General features: G+C 39.7%; 1 protein-coding gene across 1 annotated transcript; it reads left to right on the top strand.

Moving 5' to 3' along the window:
- The first annotated feature begins 644 nt into the window (after positions 1 to 644).
- Positions 645 to 11,754, top strand: LOC108438392 (probable E3 SUMO-protein ligase RNF212). Its single transcript, XM_017716185.2, has 13 exons — positions 645 to 763; positions 1,056 to 1,167; positions 2,774 to 2,835; positions 3,754 to 3,828; positions 3,945 to 4,001; positions 4,138 to 4,196; positions 4,277 to 4,336; positions 4,795 to 4,853; positions 7,515 to 7,584; positions 9,420 to 9,462; positions 9,679 to 9,742; positions 11,232 to 11,301; positions 11,401 to 11,754. Exons 2-13 carry the CDS (start codon positions 1,059 to 1,061, stop codon positions 11,549 to 11,551), a joined length of 879 nt encoding a protein of 292 aa, XP_017571674.1. The 5' UTR covers positions 645 to 763; positions 1,056 to 1,058; the 3' UTR covers positions 11,552 to 11,754.
- The last annotated feature ends 7,791 nt before the right edge of the window (positions 11,755 to 19,545 follow it).

Genomic DNA, 19,545 nt, shown 5'->3' with positions numbered 1-19,545 from the left:
TTTGTGATACAGTTGTGGTTTAAAATGTATTTAAATCCATTTATGTTAATCCATTGATGCCGGAGGGGTGCAAGCAGGGCGTTATGGCCTTATTGTGACCCCAAAGAAGAAATATTTACAGTGTATTAGTATTTTGCCATGGATAGCATTACATATAAACACTCAGCAGGGACATGTAGGTTGGCTTTGGGTAATAAATGGATAAAAATGTCTATATTTGTGTTTTAGTCAAGGTGACCCCTGGTTCCTATCACTGCCACTGTAGAGAAATGTGAGCGTAGGTTTCTTTACGGTGAGCCCTTTCACGCCAAAGCGCTCTGAATGACTTTGTTTACATCTCAAGGACTGAGTTTTCCAGTAATTGAGGAAAAATCGTGGAATTTCTCTTCATCTCCTGCTGGACGTTTGGTTCTGGACAGTCTGCGGTCCCGCGCTTCGCTAAATAGCAGCCAACGTCGCTACGAAGAGAATCGAAGCAGCGCCCCCTCGCGGTAACTAACGACGGCTAGCATAATCCTGAGAAGTAACCAAAAGATAAATCAAAGTAGCTTGCAAACAACTGCCCATATCTGCAGGACAGACGGCTAGCATATTTACGCTGTTAATGAGAGTTGTTTAAAATATTTTATTCAGCCATTCTCAGAGCGAATTCCCTCGTCTTCACAAACAACGAGCTAGCCGGCTGGCTAAGCTAACAGCCCGGAGGAGGCTAACTAGCGTTAGCTTGTTTTCCAGCTTACTTGCTGCTTCTGGGACGACGTGGGTGAGTCGAGGCTTTTGGGCTAACTAGGTTAGATAACGTAGAATATGTACTTATTTTGTATTTATCTGTTTTCTAATAAAATATAATCATACTGTGCTTTATGTAGACCGTTGGGACAGGCTCCAGCACCCCCCCCCCAACCCTAAGGGAGAACTCGTGTGTGTGTGTGTGTGTGTGTGCTTTATGTAACTACACTTTTAAGATTTAATCTACAGGCCGTGTTTATTGTCTAGTTAGTTAGCTAGTCTTCAGACTGACTTCTTACTCTGGTAAAACGTCTTAAACCACACAGATCATGTCCCATTGGATGTGCTGTAACTCGTGCTTTAAGTCTCCAGGACCTGACCGCCAACTGGCCGTGACCAACTGTGGTCATATCATCTGCAACGTCTGCTTCCAAAAAGGTATTTTATTGTTGGTATGTCTTGCTTTCCCTTTTTCCAGAGGTCAACTGGGCATGTTCAGCGCCGTGCAACTGTTTTAGGCCAGGCGTGTCTGCAGGTTTTCAGTCCAAACAAGCAGGAGAGCACATCTCCTTCTACATGTTTAATAAGTTGGTGTCAGTCTTCAATCAAGTAAAGTGGCCCTTTGCAGATAAGACTGGACACCTGTCCACGGGCTAATACATCTTAAAAAGAAATGTAAAGCTGGCCACATGATGATGTGTCGTTTGGCCAGTGAGCGATGATGTGTCGTTTACAAAACACGCCCAATTCTTCATTGAACTAAATGAAGTGTGTTGCTGGTGGAGTTGAGCAAATCCATCAAATGGAGTCACGGAGAACCGAACCTGTCAGAGAACCAAACCTATACTATATTATACTATACTATACTTGAGATAAGACCAAAATAATCATTTTCTGAGACGTTCTTGTTACATTTGACTGTTTTATGTTTGTTATTCTAATGTTTACATGTAAAAAATATAATAACTAGTCTGATCAGTAGTTTTAAAGCGTTTTTATGGCTTCATGTAAATCTTCAAAGGTTCTTTAGTAAAGGCGCTGGTTCTATATAGAGCTATTTCATGCTTAAATGGCTCTTGCATGGTGATATGGTTCTTCAGATTGATGGAGAATGTGTTGTATACTGGACCTTTTAAAAAAATAGTTCTGTGTAACACCAAAAAGCTTAACATTGGAACAATAACAGAACCCTTTTTAGTTCTGTTTTCAAGAGGTTCTGTGTAAAACAATATACAGCGCATTTTCCGTCAGTCTAAAGAGCCATTTCACCATGCAAATGGCTCTACATGCACTCTTAAAACAGTTTGTCGGGGGTTCTTTAGTAAGGACAGTGGTTCTATATAGAGCCATGAACACTCAAAGAACCATTTGCATGGTGAAATGGTGTTCTTGCATGGCGTTCCTCAGATTGGTAGATAATGTGTTGTATATGGTTCTGTATAGCACCGAAAAGGATTCTGCTACTGTTTCAAGCTTGTAGCCTTATTGAACCATTATAGGAGTGTAGGACTCATTGTTCTGAATGAAACCAGTGCCTTTAATCCAGAACCCCTAAAGAACCCTTGAAGTGTGTACCCAAGACTTTTGCCCTGGACTGTATGCAGTGTATCATTGGCTCTTCTCAGATATTCATTGTGGTTGCACACATTTTACTCTAAACCAGTCCCTGAAAGATGTTTTTCTGAGAGTTGACCATCAGATTTAGTGTCCATTTCAGTTAAAACCTCTTGTCCCAAATTTATCTCCGTTCACATCAGATAATCGAAGTGATAAGATGTTCTTGGGTTTGGGCATAAATCTGAGTTCTGTCAAATAAGTTTGTGTGTTTACTTTCCACATGACTTTAGCTGCATATTTGCTTTACAAGATTAGAGCCTACATTCCTGGAAAAATCTCTCTTCCTTTTTATGGAACGGGAGCTCGTCAAATGTTAGAATATTCCGCCATCTAGTGGCTGTTATGTAGTTTTATAGAGTGTCACTAAATGGCCTCCTGATGTTATTTGGTTGCTGTGCTTTGACTGAAAATCGGGCATTATTTTTAGGAAAAGAAGGCGAGTGTCTGATCTGCAAAGCAAAATGTCAACTGTCTCCACTCTCAGACAAAGTAAGAGGCATCAGGCATTTTCATTCTTGTTGATTTATCACACTTATGGCTACGACATATGATGAAAAGCTTTATATACACCGATCAGGCATAACATTATGACCTCGTTTCTACACTCACTGTCCATTTTGTCAGCTCCTCTTACTGTATAGCTGCACTTTGTAGTTCTACAGTTACAGACTGTAGTCCATCTGTTTCTCTAATACTCTGTTACCCTGTTCTTCAGTGGTCAGGACCCCTGTGGACCCTCACAGAACAGGTACTATTTGGGTGGTGGATCATTATCAGCAATGCAATAACACTGATGTGGTGGTGGTGTGTTAGTGTGTGTTGCGCTGGTCTGAGTGGATCAGACACAGCAGTGCTGCTGGAGATTTTAAACACATCAGTGTCACTGCAGGACTGAGAATAGTCCACCAGCCAAAAATATTCAGCCAGCAGCGTCCTGTGACCACTGATGAAGGACTAGAGGACGACCAACACAAACTGTGCAGCAGCAGATGAGCTGTCGTCTCTGACTTTACATCTACAAGGTGGACCGACAAGGTAGGAGTGTCTACTAGAGTGGACAGTGAGTGGACGCAGTGTTTAAAAACTCCAGTAGCACTGCTGTGTCTGATCCACTCAGACTAGCACAACACACAATAACACACCACCACCATGTCAGTGTTACTGCAGTGCTGAGAATGATCCACCACCCAAATAGTACCTGCTCTGTGAGGGTCCATGGTGGTCCTGACCACTGAAGAACAGGGTAACAGAGTATCAGAGAAACAGATGGACTACAGTCTGTAACTGTAGAACTACAGAGTGCAGCTATACAGTAAGTGGAGCTGATAAGATGGACAGCGAGCGTAGAAACAAAGAGGTTTATAATGTGATGCCTGATTTGTGCATAATGTGCATGTCTCATTTCAGAGCAGCTCAGAGGTCAAGGCACTCTTCTCGGACATCAACATCATTGCAGCCAAGTACCTCTCAGAGATAAGCAAGGTGACATGTATAGTGGTTAAGCTATGCCGGTTTAACCTGAAGACTTTCCATTGTAATACAGTCTGACCCAATAGCAGATCGTGTTTTAAATAAAACACATTGTTCCACCTGTTCAGGTCTTGCAGTTCCAGGCAAGACACCAGAGAAGGTTACTCACCCACTATCAACAAAAGGCAAGAGTTACTTTCATGAGCCAAATCATTGTAATATGTATGTTTTCCTTTTTTCATATTTCACTGGCTCTGTTGTACTGTTATAAATTAGAAGGATGTCAGTATAACAGTATAACGTTTCCTTTCCTTTTCATAGAGTGAAAAAATCAAGGAGACTGTAATCAAAATGCAAGATGAGATGCAACAAATGTCGAAGTAAGATTTTCACAAGACGTTTCATGACTTTGGAATGAACTGTTTCCTACCTAAATGTTCTGCCTGTTGGTTTTGTGTAGAAAAATAACAGAGCAGAGTGCCTACATATCAAAGTTGGAAGTAACTCTTCAGCATCAAAGGTATGTCGTCCTCATGTTTTCAACATAATGAGAGTTACAGAACTTAGATACAAGTACTAGCGTGGCGAAAAATAAATGGTTTATTTGAGGTTATACTAGTTTACCAGAGGTTTTGATATGCAGTTCATTCATACAGGAATAAAGTGATCACTGAGTTTCATAATTTTACAGAAAGGCGCTCAGAGAAAACAAACCGGTGGTTGGTTAGTGTGGTGGGTAACACCTCTGCCTTCTATGCTGTAGACTGGGGTTCAATCCCCACCTGGTTAAGCACCCTACACTATACCAATAAGGGTCCTTGGGCAAGACTCCTAACACCACCTTTGCCTACCTGTGTAAAACGATCAAATTGTAAGTCGCTCTGAATAAGAGCGTCAGCCAAATACCGTAAGTGTAAATAAGTGCAAACCTCCTTACAGCATGTGCTTTTGTAATTTGCATTTATGCTTCTTCCCCAGCTCCAGATTGGCTTCACTGTCTAACAGGGATGTCCGTGCATCGGCTAATTTCAAACCAGGTAAAGTGCAGCATGTATATGGTTCTATAAGATAAGGTAAGATAAGACATGGCTCATGAGGTGGAACAAAATAGTGTACTCAAGGTCCCAGTTAACTCCCAAAAGTAATATATACAATAAACAGAAGGTGCAAATAACAGCAGCATGAGTACGAGGTAGAAGGTGTACATCTTAATACTGGTAATGTATAAAGTGACACGTATAGAGTGACCTGTGTAGGAGTGATATAGTGGAGGGGTGATATAGTGGAGGCACTGGTTCAGTACAGCAGCAGAGATAAATAAGTGGACATGAAGTGCCGTTGCAGTGACGTCTAATTGGAGTTTAAGAGTCTTACGGCTTCGGGGAAGAAGCTGTTTCTCAGTCTGGTTGTTTAACTCTTAATGCTCCGCAACCTCCTGCCTGAGGGGAGCGGGACAAAAAGTGTGTGCTGGATGAGTGGGGTTCTATATGGAACCTTTTAAAAATGGCACCAAAAAGAGATCTTGTATTGTCACAAGTTTGACATTGTAAGAATAACAGAATGCAAATAGCATTTTATTTCTATTTACAAATTTTATTTCTGTTTTCTCCACCAACCATTTCACTATGCAAAGAACCATTTAAACACACAAATGGCTCTACATATACTCTTAAAAGCGATGGTTCTTCAGGGGTTTAGTAAAGACAGTGGTTCTATATAGAACCATAAACACCCAAAGAACCATTTGCATGCTTGAATTCTTTGCATGGTGAAATAGTTCTTCAGATTGGTAGATAATGTGTTGTATATGGTTCTGTATAGCACCGAAAAGGATTCTGATACTGTTACAATTTCGAGCTTGTAACAATAGGACTATTGTCTTTACTCTTGAAGAACGGTCTTTTTAAGAGTATAGGACTCATGGCTGTAAATTGAACCAATGCGTTTAGCCCAGAACCCCTAAAGAACCTTTGCACATTAATAACGTTTATACATTAGTACTACAAAATCATGGTGGGCAGTTACAGCTTAAAAACATTTACGGTAAGAAAGTTCTTCATTTTTTGCAGCACTTGTGGCTCAATTTTGGCCCATTCCACTCGGAAACGGTCTTCAATTCCCCAAGATTGCGAGAGTTCCTCTGATGGGCTTGCAATTTCCAAGTTCTCCATAAATTTCAAAAAGAAAATTCCCCAGTACTGTTTCCAGAGAAGAAGCCCCACATCATGATGCTCCCACCGTCATATTTCACTATTGTTATTTTGTTCTCGGGATCACACACACAACTCTTCTTACACTAGACAGAGCAGAATTATTGCCAGAGTTCTGTTTTTGATTTGTCGGAGTACATTGTTCCAAAACGGTTCTGATTTGTCTGGACGCTTGTGTGCAAATTTTAGATATGCATCTCTTTTTTTTTTTGTAGGGTGTAGGAACAGAGATAACTGTAGTGTCGTCCTTTGCTTATTGTTTTCTGTGTAACCTTTGTGCTGCTTTCAGGTCGTTTCAGGTCGTCAGCCCGACTCTTCTTGAGTGACTGCTCATTAAATGCGTTTACATGCACTCAACAAACCGATCATAATCAAATTTCTGCAGTTATCCGATTAAACAGACGGTCATGTAAACAGCATACACCGATCTAGAAATCTGATAAAGAGGCTGAATTATAGTTCACTAACCAGATTTCTCAGTGCATGTATTCTCTAAATTTCATAGTCTGTGCATGTGTGAGAATGACAGCGGTACCAGAAATAAGCGAGCAGCATCACCACGAGACACAGCAAGATACTTTTGGAGCGGCACTGAAACCAAATACGGCATATAGGGTTTAAATATTCTTCGTTTTCTAGATGACGTGTGTTCGTATTTTCAGGCAAAGTGGCACAATTTGTTACGATTACGTTACGTCTTCTGCGAGTTTATTGGCTGGTTGCAAAGCAGGAATCCAATTACTGTCTGACTCATGTCGACCTGGACTTTCCCCATTATCTGATTACTCAACTGCATGTAAACACATTGATTGGATTGCTGACAAAATCTGATGTTATGCACTTATCTGATTATTAAGTTCATCTAAACACATTTACTGTTTCGAGTGTCTTCATTTTTTTTTCCTTAAACATATGTGTGCTAATAATTATGTTCATATTCATGAATAGAAAGTCAAAATACACCGTTTGTGTGAATTGAAATTGGCTATATTCACTGGAGGCATGTCAAAAACAAAATTGCCTGAATACTAGAATACCCCCATGTAGCGCATAAACACACTGGGGTCTTTCATAAAACATTTCAGTAGTACTGGATCAGAAACCAAAAACGGTCATCTGATGATGACCGTGATGAGTTATGGTGGAGTTGGAGAGTGAAGGGCTCCCTGTAGCTTGTCAGGTCTGACAGGTCTTGCTAAAAAGTGTCAAGAGAAACGCTTTGTTACTTGTAGAATGTCAGACTGAAAATACGGAGTAAAAGAAAGTAAAGGCTTGCAAGAGTCAGCAATATTCTCCTCCACGAACAGAGTAGGAGTAACATATGCATAACAGAAGAGGGAGCTGCTGAGTCATTGATGACATTATAGCCATTTGACAACAACAAAAAAAAAACCCCAAAACTTTTGTATAGTTATTTGGTAAATGAAGTCTTGACTAATAGATCATTTCTTTTTCATTAATTGATCTTTTCCCCTCCATTTACACAAGTGTCCTCAGGGGTGAAAATCCCGTATTCCTCTCCGGTTTCTCTGTCCCACCATTTATCCACCACAAGCCTGTGAGTACCATGATTTGCACCTTTAGTCATACTTTTTTGTGCATGAAGACTTTTACTTTGTATTTTTATCATGTATAATTTATTTTTTATTTTTATTTATTTATTTTTTACTGTGTTTTTTTTCTGTGATGTTATCTTCATAAACACAGAGGGCAACTACAACCCCAATTCCAATGAAGTTGGGATGTTGTGTAAAGCATTAATAAAAACAGAATACGATGATTTGCAAATCCTTTTCAACCATTATTCAATTGAAGTATAGGTCCTGTGGTCTGACGCGTCCACATTTCAAACTGTTTTTGGAAATCATGGACGTCGTGTCTTCCGGGCCAAAGAGGAAAAGGACCGTCTGGATTGTTATCAGCGCAAAGTTCAAAAGCCAGCATCTCTGATGGTGTGGGGGGTGTTAGTGCCCATGGCAGGGGTAACCTGCACATCTGTGAAGGCACCATTAATGCTGAAAGGTACATCCAGGTTTTGGAGCAACATCTCCTGCCATCCAAGCAACGTCTTTATCAGGGACGTCCTGCTTTTTTCAGCAAGACAACGCCAAGCCACATTCTGCACGTGGCTTTGTGGCTTTGTAGTAAAAGAGTGCGGGTACTAGACTGGCCTGCCTGCAGTCCAGACCGTCTAGCACTGAAAATGTGTGGCGCATTATGGAGCACAAAATACGACAGCGGAGACCCCCGGACTGCTGATCAACTGAAGCTGTACATCAAGCAAGAATGGGAAAGAATTCCACCTACAAAGCTTCAACAATCAGTGTCCTCAGTTCCCAAACGCTTATTGAGTGTTGTTAGAAGGAAAGATGATGTAACACAGTGGGAAACACACCCCTGTCCCAACTTTTCTGGAACGTGTTGCATCAAATTCAAAATGAGTGAATATTTGCAAAAAACAAAGTTTATCCGTTTGAACATTAAATATCTTGTCTTTATAGTGTATTCAGTTGAATATCGGTTGAAAAGGATTTGCAAATCATCGTATTCTGTTTTTATTAATGTTTTACACAACGTCCCAACTTCATTGGAATTGGGGTTGTATTATAATAGACAACCTCCCTGCTTAAAATGAGAAACAAACAGGATTATTTATCATTCTAAGAATATTTGTTCTTGCCTTTACAATAGAATCAGTGTCATTATATGTTATGTGTTGTAATGTGTTTCCCAAATGGTCAGCAGTCGTCCCCCTCTACATTCCCCTAGCCCCAGTCTGCTTGGGCTAAATGACCGTAAATGGTTGACATGTGGGGACCGTGGCACAGTGTTTGCTTTAGCATTAGCATAGAGAATGGGGGTTGTCTCCAGTGCTTTCCTCTGTCTCGCTGCAAAGCCTTCTGCTCCAGAGCTGCTATCACAACAGTTCTGTGCTGCGAGGCAGAAAGGTGATCCTGTCCATGTAAACTCTGCGTATCCTGCCTCCATTCATCATAGTCCGTGATTAGTCTATAGTTGTTTGGATAAGCTTAGCTCCTATGGAGTCGGCGCCCACCACAGAGCCTACAGCGTAGCAGGGATGATGGTATAATGGTCTGGATGGCTTTTAGTTGTCTGACTTGGCTGTTTTGACACACCATCTACTGTCATGTCACGTGATAATGACAAAGAGTAACTTGCACAGACTGTGATTTGATGAAGGATCCCAAAAATGTTTCGATTTTAATTTTGATAGAACAGTGAACCAGCTAGGGGGCACTGCCGAATCATTTTTGATATCGGTTGTGAACAGCAAGGAAAAACACAAGAAGTGAACATGAAGTGGCCTGAACTGTTTGTGCTGTGCAATCACTCCCAGTCACCTGAGACAGCTATGTGTTTATACTTTATCAGGATTGAAAACATGGAAGTTGACAGCAGGGGGTTTTCCCATAAAGTGAGTTTATGCTTCGATTTTAATCTGATTAAGTTGAAAGCATTTATTTTAGTGTGAATGAACCATGTCGTCATTGTTTGTCTACATTTCCAGAGTATTTGTACATTATTAGTCAGACTACTTCTTAGTGGGTTATCATTAGTAGGTCTCATGTGTTGCCACAATTAAGTAAGACATTAATATCCAATGTATGGAAATTCTTTCTGTCTCTTACAGCCTGAAATTTCTGGAAGCGTGTCAAGACTTTGTGTCATCAGCCCTCCGCAAGACGGCCGGATAGGTTAGTGTACAGAGGTCAAGTATTTCATTTCTGTCTTATGCATAGATATTAGGGCTGAAAGATTAATGGCTTTTAAACCTCAATTTAATAGAGTGCAATTTTCAAATCACAAAAGCTGCATTTTTTTGTGGCCTACACTCTTAAATCATCTTTCCTCAAGGTTCTGAAAAGCTTGGTTTTTACTTAAGTCTGTCATTGTATATAGAACCATGAACACTCTAAGAACCAATTGCATGGTTAAAGTGTTCTTTTCATGGTGAAATTGTTCTTCAGACTGATGGAAAATGTGTTGTATATGGTTCTATATAGCACCAAAATGGGTTCTGCTACTGTTATGGTCTCAAAGCTTGTAATAGAAGAACCTTTTTGGTGCTATATAGAAGCCTACAAACATCTCCATCAATTTGAAGCCTGATTTCACCATGCATAGAACCCTTGAAGCATGCAAATGGATCTCGGATTGTTCATGTTTCTATGTAGTACCACTGTCTTTACAACAGAACCCTTGAAGAACCATCTTTTTAGGTGTGTGCATTGTGAAAACGCTGTAAATTTTCAGAGTGGGAATTGAACCTAATAACACTTGTGAAATGCCTGTAGATGAGATCAACCAATCAGAGGCAACCAAACATCACAACCAGGACTTACTGGCAGTTTGGCCAATCAGGGGTCGAGCCAAAAAAAAGCGGATCTCCTGGTTTTCTTGGCCTCAGGCCTCAATTTATAAAAAATAATCGCGATGTAAGTTGGAAAAAATTAGATATTTTCCACCAAATCATTCAGCCCTAATAGATACATGGATTTCCTTTCACATTCTTTTAGTGACATCAGTGGTGAATTTTCACAGCAATTTAGCAGACATTTCTTGTGATTCACCATGAAGACTGATGTGAAGAATTTATGCATATGTTTTTGTCTCACCCCCTTGTTGAGTGACTGAAATGTAGCACCATTTCGAAGCATATAAACAACACCTAGTAAGAGTTGGCCAGGCCAAAGCACAGCCCTCACACGATAGGGGTGGTTTTACATCAGTATAATAACTAAGCTAACCCACATTCCTCCCATATAAATTCAAGACAGCTCATTTTTTTAAAAACTAATCCGTCATATAAATAAACATACTAATAAATGTCATGCAGATACATTGTATCATGCTGGTATTTGCTATTTCACTAATCCTATTTTATTATAATAATATATAATATTTTTATGGATGGACCAAACAGCATAGAAAAACTGTATTGAATTAAATGTGCTGGCATGAATTTATCAGGCATTACGTTTCTTTGAGTTGTTCACAAATGGTAGGAGCTCAAAACCAAGTTTACTTTTCCATTTGTTGAAGATGTGTTGCTCGTTTTGAATAGAATATGTATTAATCTTGCTTAAATACTTATATTTAGCATAAAAAACAACATTGTGCTCCGCTCTCCCTCACTCCAGTAGATACGTATGCCAGTGTACAGCACATGTTCTCTGTTATTAGGTACAGTTCCTCACAGAGCAGCAAGCCAGAGCTCTATGGGCAGCCACTCAGTGCGAAGTGCCACTGTCAGGTATTTTTTTGCCCACTTGTCATATCATAAGAACGTAACTGCTGAGATTTGTGTACCTAAAGCAACATTCAGGCATGTGTCCTCTGTTCCTGCCTGCAGTAGAGAATTCTCCAGTAGTCTGAAGGAGCCCATGCTGTCCTCGTCCAATAGTGCGCTTTACCGCAGAGAGTCTCCGTGGGAATCGCCCGTATTTAAACTGGCCCCAGCTTACAAATACCCCTCCATGTCCTCTCTGGGACCTCCGCCATGACATATCATAACAACCATCTTAAAATATCACCAGTGACTATAGAACAAGCGGTCTATTTTCGAATGGCTTCGGTACGAAGCTGCCCTGGAAACACAGCAAGTTGGCCGTGTGCAAGAGCAAAAATATGCGTAGTTATGCTTATTCTGAACGACTGTAGCCATTTGTAATTTACCCTCTGCTGATGCCGCAGTACTTTCAGATTAACTAGCGCTTTGGGGTATGAAATAATAGCCCCTCTGTGTTGTGTTTATGTCCATAAATGTCTCCATATTTGCAGAAAATCAATCACAGGCCTAGCTGTGAATGTTAATTTTTATGTGCTGTACCGTGATTCACTGTGTGTCAGCTGCACCTGTGGCTCTGCTTGGGCAGTATGCGTTTTATCCCCCACGGTCATAAATACCGTATCACTGAATAGTTTGAAACTGGTTACACATTGACAGCATGGTGTATGACTTATTAAAACGAATCTAAGACATTTTGGACAAGCTTCTATGCTTTTAATGTTGTGTTTCCAAGACGCTGGAGACACTGTTGTCTAATCAAATCAACATGAGTCCTTTTTTTTTCTCTCTCTCTTCTCCAAACTGGTTCGTGCATCTAATTACAACAGCTGAAAAATCGGCAAAGTGTAATTCGTTTAGGCCAAGTTGGAGAAAAAAAAAGACCCTTGGGTTGGTGAAATTAGGCTGGAGATATGGAAGGATGTAAGAAACGAACTTCAAGCCAAAATGAGTCACCTCAGCAACCCAATCCAACCTGTCCCTGTAAGGCATGTTCAGCCTAAATGAATCAAACCACCGCGTGGAGAGACATGCTAAATGTAATTGTACCATCGCTCTAAATGGCTTGTGTAACATGGCAGATATGACATATTAGACCAACCTCCACAGTTTGTCTTTCTCTTTTTTTTTTGCGTTTGATCTCTCCGAGCCCTCGAGGCATGAAAGTCTCTCCTTACTGTGCGCTGTTCTGGCTGTCACAACTGCTCTTAAGATTTACACAGTGGGATGGCAGGCGCTCAAGTGCTGTACTGTATGCAGCCATTATTTTTATGGGGATTGTTTTCGAGACAATATAAAGTACCGTGGGGTACCTGGAGGCGTTTGACATTTCAAGGTACTGGAACTTATTTAGCCCTGCTAGTTTTCCATTGGTAATAAGTGCACCGGGATTGCTTCAGGAAATAGCTTTTTAGGCCAACTCAATACTCTGCTTAGTATTCTACAGCAAAGGGAACGTTCGAAGAGCCAGCTGCACAACCATTGTCACTGGATAAAAGAAGGAATATAGGAGTGTACGAGAGGGATTTTGTGGACTTTCAGGACAGAAATGTTCTTGTTTTGCAGGAACGCAAAGGCCGAGATACGATATCTGAGCCGACACAGCAATCTTGGCTTTGTAAACTTGCTTTTTACCAAGTTTGATGTTTATTTTTTTATTTAGTTTTTAACTGAAAGGGGAAAGCCTTTTCTTTTTGGTTACTGAGGTTAAGTTTGGAGTTAAATGGAGTTTTTGGCCTTAAATTTTAATACATTAACAGACTTGTATATCACTCTAGTCCGGTTCCATTGACTTACATTAAAAGTAAAGTAGGTTTTTTCTTTCTCCTGTAAATTTATCAATTTGGAGGTGGATGGATGAAGAGGTTTTCTTCCAACAACAGCAATATGTGTTGGACATGTGAGAAAAATATATGTAAGGCAATATATCTAAGCAGTAAGTAATTATTTGTTCGATTAAAATAAAGGCACATAAACAACAAATTAGGATTTTGTATGCACGTGTAAGTTTAACCATTTATATCCGTGGTGGTAGACTCGATCCTATATACTTCTATCAGGTGCTGTTGATGGAATTAAAACAATGACTGGAGTGCAGTGAGAAGTCGGGAACCAAACCTGTTTTCTTCTCACTGCATTCATCTTACCAAGATATCAATAACGTTAATAAACCTAAACATTCTTGTTCGGTTTTAAAGCTGTAGCTTTATTGGTATTTATTTTAATGTTACTGGCAAAAACGCAGTTACTGCACTGTCATTACCACAGCAGTCATTTTTGAAGATTGGTCTATGAATATGTATTTTCATGATTATTATACTATTGTTGGACCAAGTATTTTAGAGCAGAATGTTTAAACAAATATCTTTTACAAAATAAAGTATTTTTTAACATTTTAGTAAAGCAGTAAAATTTCTGTTTACTTTCTAAGGCTTTACGAGGAAAACATTACCACGGTGTTAACACAAACTACTTTTTTCCCATTAAAAAGAAAACATAGTATATATTGATAAAGTTAAACAGATTTGTGGACACATGAGAATTGGGAGCTCCAACTGATTTGTTAAATTGCATGAATGCTGTGGTTGGTATAGTGTAGTGGATATCAACTCTCAACTCTGCCTTCTACACTGTAGACTGGGTTCAGTCCCCCACTTAGGCCAGCATCCTACACAATATCAGTCCTTGGGCAAGACTCCTAACACTTCCTTCGCCTACCCGTGTAAAATGATCAAATTGTAAGGTAAGAGTGGATAAGAGTGTCAGACAAATGCTGTAAGTGTAAATGAATACTGTTTATCTGCAATGATTACATATAGATACATATATAAAGTCTGTTTCTTGGCTCTTTCCCAGAACCTTGTAGTAGGTTCAGTTAGTGAGGACCAAGGGACCAAACAATTATGAAAGCATATGTCTTGAAGATAGACAGCATAGAAAGATTTTATGGTCTTCTCATGACTGAGGCAGTCCTGAACATGTTCAGTGATGCTGAGGTCTGGACTCTGGGGTGGTCAGTTCATTGCTCTGGAAACACCACTGGCTTCTTTGTTTGACGTCTTCCTCTTTTTTTTCTGTCTATTTCCTCAGTAACAGTTGCTTGGCGCATCCTTTCGGACTGACAGTGTTCAGTTGTCTTCCCACAGTGGAAGGATGGACAGAAAAGCAGGAGTGGAGCTTGATTTCTCAGATCAATCCGAGATGAGAGCTTTAAGTACCGTTTATCTGATGTTGCCACGTTTGGTGGGCAGCCAGGTTATTGGGATAAACAACCGAAATAGTGTCTCTTCAGAATTGAAGATGGTGCTGTAGAAAGATTTTGACATCTTTTTCTTGCTTTCGCATCACATCGCATTGTATTACAAATGCTCTCACTCTTTGCTTAACAATGTCTTTCTGTCTTACCTCTTGGTACGTAAGGTTTGCTCTAGTAATGGCACATCTGGTTGCTGTTTTCCCCTGACGTGGTGGTATACTTCAGTGTGGGGCAGTGTGTGTGTGTGTGTGTGTGTGTGTGTGTGTGTGTGAGTGAGTAGGAGAGAGAGAGAGAGTGTATGTACAATAATCACTTCCCACAATTACTACAACAGGGGGAAAAAAAGCAAACTCTGCAGGCAGTTAAATTTCCAGGCTGCTCACCTCGATGGAATGCAAAGGAAACTCACAAAATCCTGCTGGAATCTGGTGATCAGGGAAAGCAGCCTGAAACTGAAACCTGAAGCACTTTAGAAACTGCTGCACATCAGGCTGTACCATAACGACAGTCCAAAGCACATGGAGTATGAGCATCTTTCTTTTCTTATGATGAAAAGCTATTCTTAACGATGCAACAAGTTGATCATTTGCACTCAGAAACCCCTAGAGGGAGGTAGAGGAAGAGCTGAGCTTGTACTAATGCATATAGCTGAGGTATGGGCATGCACACACACACCTGGTGCTCATTAGTTGTCCATATGCAGAAAGACGGGCCCATTGTGTTGGTATGGGTTCACCTCTCCACTGCCTCTGGCTTTGGACTTCAAACTGTAGATTTAAACAAAGCAAATCTCAAGCAGTCAATATTATATACGTTTGAATGGGCCCAGAATCGGCAACCTAATCCAAAAGGCTGACAGAAACAAAATGCCTTCTCAAAAGTTGGCATGGCGGCACAGTGCGTTTAATGGCACTGCTGCAAATCAAGAAGACATGGCCCGGCATTAAGTTACATGTGGCTAACTACGGTTTGACGAGCCGCCCAAATGGCCATAATTGAATGCGAGGTTACATATGTTTGGCTTATGAAGTCCGCCCCAGCAGTGGAGGAGATTGAACAATGGCTTAATTGTGTTGTACAGATGTACAGGATACATTATGCGGTTCATTAAAAGACATGCAATCGAGTAATTCCACTATTAGGATATAGCTGTTCCTAACAGAGTCAAGGTGAAGTAGATTGAAAGTGAGAGGTAGACTCTAAATGAATGGAGCTTTGGCAGCCAGAAGGCCCAAAATCTTGAGTCTGCCATATGAGAGTAAACAAACCGCTGTTCTTATCTCTGCTGTTGGAACAAACCCCCCCGCATTTCCATTTTTGTCGTTTTTCAGTTGTGACATAGTTATCAAATGTCTGTTATATTGCCTTTTATGTTACGTAACTTTCATGATGAATGGACTAAAAGAAACGGCCCAAATTTACTTGGAAAAAAACCTGGTTCCATTGACTTACATTAAAAGTGTAATGGGATCTTTGTGGAAACGTTTTCTTCTGACAGCAGTGATTGTTTACATTGTTTAGTGATTGGACATTGTTTACCTGCCTCACTGATTTTTTATTTATTTATTTTTTTTATGTATTTGTACTGACAGGTCATCATGATACGCTTCTAGTAGTAATCACTGGTTTTCATGGATTTCTCATTAGCCGTGTTTACGTGCAGTCTAATAATCTTAAAAATCTCAATTAGCTCAATCAGAATAGAATCTGACCATGTAGACACCATGTGCCATTCGGAATACAATTTCTATCTGATTGAGCAAAAATGTAAATCCTGTAAATAATCCATTAAACAGTAGAATAATAGCCATTTAAACACTTGTATCTGATTACATTCCCAATCAGGAATGCATGTGTCATAATAAAAAGTATATATTCTGTTCACTTTTCTTGCATAAAACAGACCTGATTATCCATCCATCCATCCATCCATCCATCCATCCATCCATCCATCCATCCATTTTCTAAGCCGCTTCTCCATCAGGGTCACGGGGGGTGCTGGAGCCTATCCCAGACCTGATTATTAATATTAAAAAAAATAATGTGTGCAGGGGTCATTTTGGGGTATGTTACCTATGATATAGAGTAAAATGATATGTTCCCTGAAGGTTTGAGACCTGACTAGTGACTGGTCAAATCCTTTCCACTGTAACACAATGTTGCTTCTAGGCAACAAACATATTTCTGCAAGTTCTCATTAAAAAAGTGTGCTGAATGTTAAATAAGAGGTTTAAAAGTGCCCACTAAGTGAAAGTACAACCAAGAATGTGCTTTTTGTTGACTTACTCAAACTCCTCCCTTTATTGTTAACCCTGTCATTGTCTTTAGATATGGATAATGTTATTTTAAAATGAGGAAAATAGGTTTGTTGCCCTGAGGCAACATTGTGCAGTAGAGGGTTAATTCTCCTTCATCTTCAGAAAGGTCTGCCTCTCTGCCTTTAATAAGGACATGTATAGTATGTTTTCCTGAATCTGACATCATTTTAAAGTCCTTAAAAACACAAGCACTGCTCACTGCTGCTCATCTCATTCTGACTGGTTATCATGGTGACATCTTCAGTAAGTGCTCCTCCACGTATGTACAAAATTTTGGATCAGATTACTTGTAGTGAGCATGTAACCTGAGATTTTCATCAGATTGTTGAGTAGAGTGAGATGAAACACCTCAGTCTTAATCTGTAATTGGAAACTATTCAGTCGGATTGGCGAAAATCTTTCTGTGTAAACTCAGGCAGTCATTCCTATAGGCATCTAACCATAGTCATTGGTTAATCTCAATACTTCTGTCAAATGTCATGTCATTTCTTTTCTTTTGATGTTCATTATTGTAAATAGATTAGTCAGTTTTGTTATTTCATCTTTTTATTTGTTATTATTTCCTATTTGGTGCTGTCAAGCTTTCTTCCTCTGATCTGAGGGAGTCTTTCTTGCCACTGTTGCCTTTGGCTTGGTCACTTTGGGCTTGGACCCGGATTTCAGTAAAGCTGCTATGTGACGACACCCATTATAAAAAGTGCTGTAAGAATAAATTTGAATTGAATTTCAGAATAAAAGTAGAACAACACAGGCCACGACTCACTAACTTAGTGGAATCTCTTCATTACCAATACCCAACCATCTTAAACCCTGCACTAATAATAACACCCACCACTGCTGAAAAGAATATACTACTGAACTGGAAAGGCAGAACCCAGATCTCCACAGAACATGTGGTCAGCCTCCTTACAGATCACTCCAACCTGGAAACTCACAGCATAAAAATAATACTAAACCATTTAAGGACGCTTCTTTCCACACTTTCTCTTTGACACTCAGTCTCTTAATTACTTTAAAGTTCAATACAATTTCATACTTTCAATACTTATTATTTTCAAGACAAACACTGAGAAGTTATATTCATAAATACAATTCTCAAAAAAAATCTCAAATATTTTCTTAAGAACGCCTTAAGATCTCTTAAGATTTGCCTCAGATTCTGGCTGGTCATTAATAGTTGCCGTTTGAGAAGCTTTACCTCGGGTACCTTGACTCGTTAAAGTCTAAGACAAGTATGAGGTAAGAATTAAATGAAGAGAAGTCAAAATAAGGAGCCCTTATTTTAAAGCGAGCCCTTATATAACCGTTGTTTTTACTTAAAGAATTCCGTTTTCAGGCTGCCTTAAAACTTGGGAGTTAATTAAATTTTGAATATTAAGTTATTGGAGGAAGAATCTGTGTTTTATGCTCTGTCAACTCATTATTTGAAGCTCTGATAACTAACTTTTTAAAGTTAAAATCATGTTTCTTTACAGTGCATGTTAAAAATGTAAAGTGAATATATGGATCTTTTAAGTAAGAAGAGCATCAAATTTAAGTTGACTGTCGATGCATGGCTAATAGAATGATGACGAGGTTTAGCACAGCTGGGCTCATTCAGAGTGTTTTTTGGGCTCGTACTGAGTGAAAATTGTTCTAAGTGATGGTGACAGGAACCAGACATCAAAAGTGCCTCTAATGCCTGTAAAAGCTTGTCACGTGGATTTTTACCCAAAATTGTTACACGTGTTGATATTTTGTGTTGTGATAGTTTTGAGATAAGGTTTTGACTTCAATTCTTTGTCAGATTTACCACAGTTTTACCATAAGTAGCCTTACATATTGTCACTGTTCAAAGAAAAACAAGTATCTCCAAAATAGTAACTTTTCAGGAGAGCGCAAAAACGCTCTTACCTTTCAATGGGAGTCAATGGAAAGAGGTTTTATTCCAAGAGAGCATTTCTATTGGTCCAACCATATTGACATTTTCACACAGCGTAAAGGGCAGCTAGTGTGTTGAAATGACGCAGAAAAGTAAAAATTGACAAAAGTGGAGATGCATGGTTTTCTTTGGACAGCTACGATATGAAAACTACGCATTGGTTCACTTGTGGTTTTGGATGTTAAATAAAATGGCTATATTTATGTTGCAGACATCACATTTATGGCATTTGGCTGACGCTCTTACCCAGAGTGACTTATAGTTTGATCATTTTACACAGGCAGGCCCAGGTGGTGTTGGGAGTCTAGCCCAAGGACTCTTATTGGTATAGTGTAGGGTGCTTGCCCTGGTGGGGGATTGAACCCCAGTCTATAGTGTTGAAGGCAGAAGTATTAACCACTACACTACACCAACCATGAGTCCTGGTTTCTGTCACCACCACCGTAAAGAAATGTGGGTGGGCAAGTCGCTCCACAACGAACCACCTCAAAACAAACCACTCTGAATGAATTAGGTAAAAACGCCGAAAACTTGGAATTCGCTTTCAAAGCCATCAACTTTTTTCATATGCTTTTCCTGGGGAATTACAAACAAAAGTTCCGGGAATCCATACTGGAGAAACACAATACGACAGGTAGCAAGAAAACCAGGCTTATGGAAGTCAGTCTTAATGCACAGACAACAGAAAATAGGAATCTGACATGACCACATCAGAC

Source organism: Pygocentrus nattereri, chromosome 8 (assembly GCF_015220715.1).
Source record: "Pygocentrus nattereri isolate fPygNat1 chromosome 8, fPygNat1.pri, whole genome shotgun sequence".
NCBI classification, from domain to species: Eukaryota; Metazoa; Chordata; class Actinopteri; order Characiformes; family Serrasalmidae; genus Pygocentrus; species Pygocentrus nattereri.
Note: the sequence above shows the minus strand (reverse complement) of the source record. Positions and strands in the feature narration are given on the sequence as shown.

What these genes read in the sequence shown, in the direction of transcription:
- LOC108438392 (XM_017716185.2), top strand. Translation starts at nt 1,059, where the DNA reads ATGTCCCATTGGATGTGCTGTAACTCGTGCTTTAAGTCTCCAGGACCT. An exon ending in GAGATGCAACAAATGTCGAA is followed by an intron (nt 4,197 to 4,276) that starts GTAAGATTTTCA and finishes GGTTTTGTGTAG; the next exon opens with AAAAATAACAGAGCAGAGTG. An exon ending in GCAGGGGGTTTTCCCATAAA is followed by an intron (nt 9,463 to 9,678) that starts GTGAGTTTATGC and finishes TGTCTCTTACAG; the next exon opens with CCTGAAATTTCTGGAAGCGT.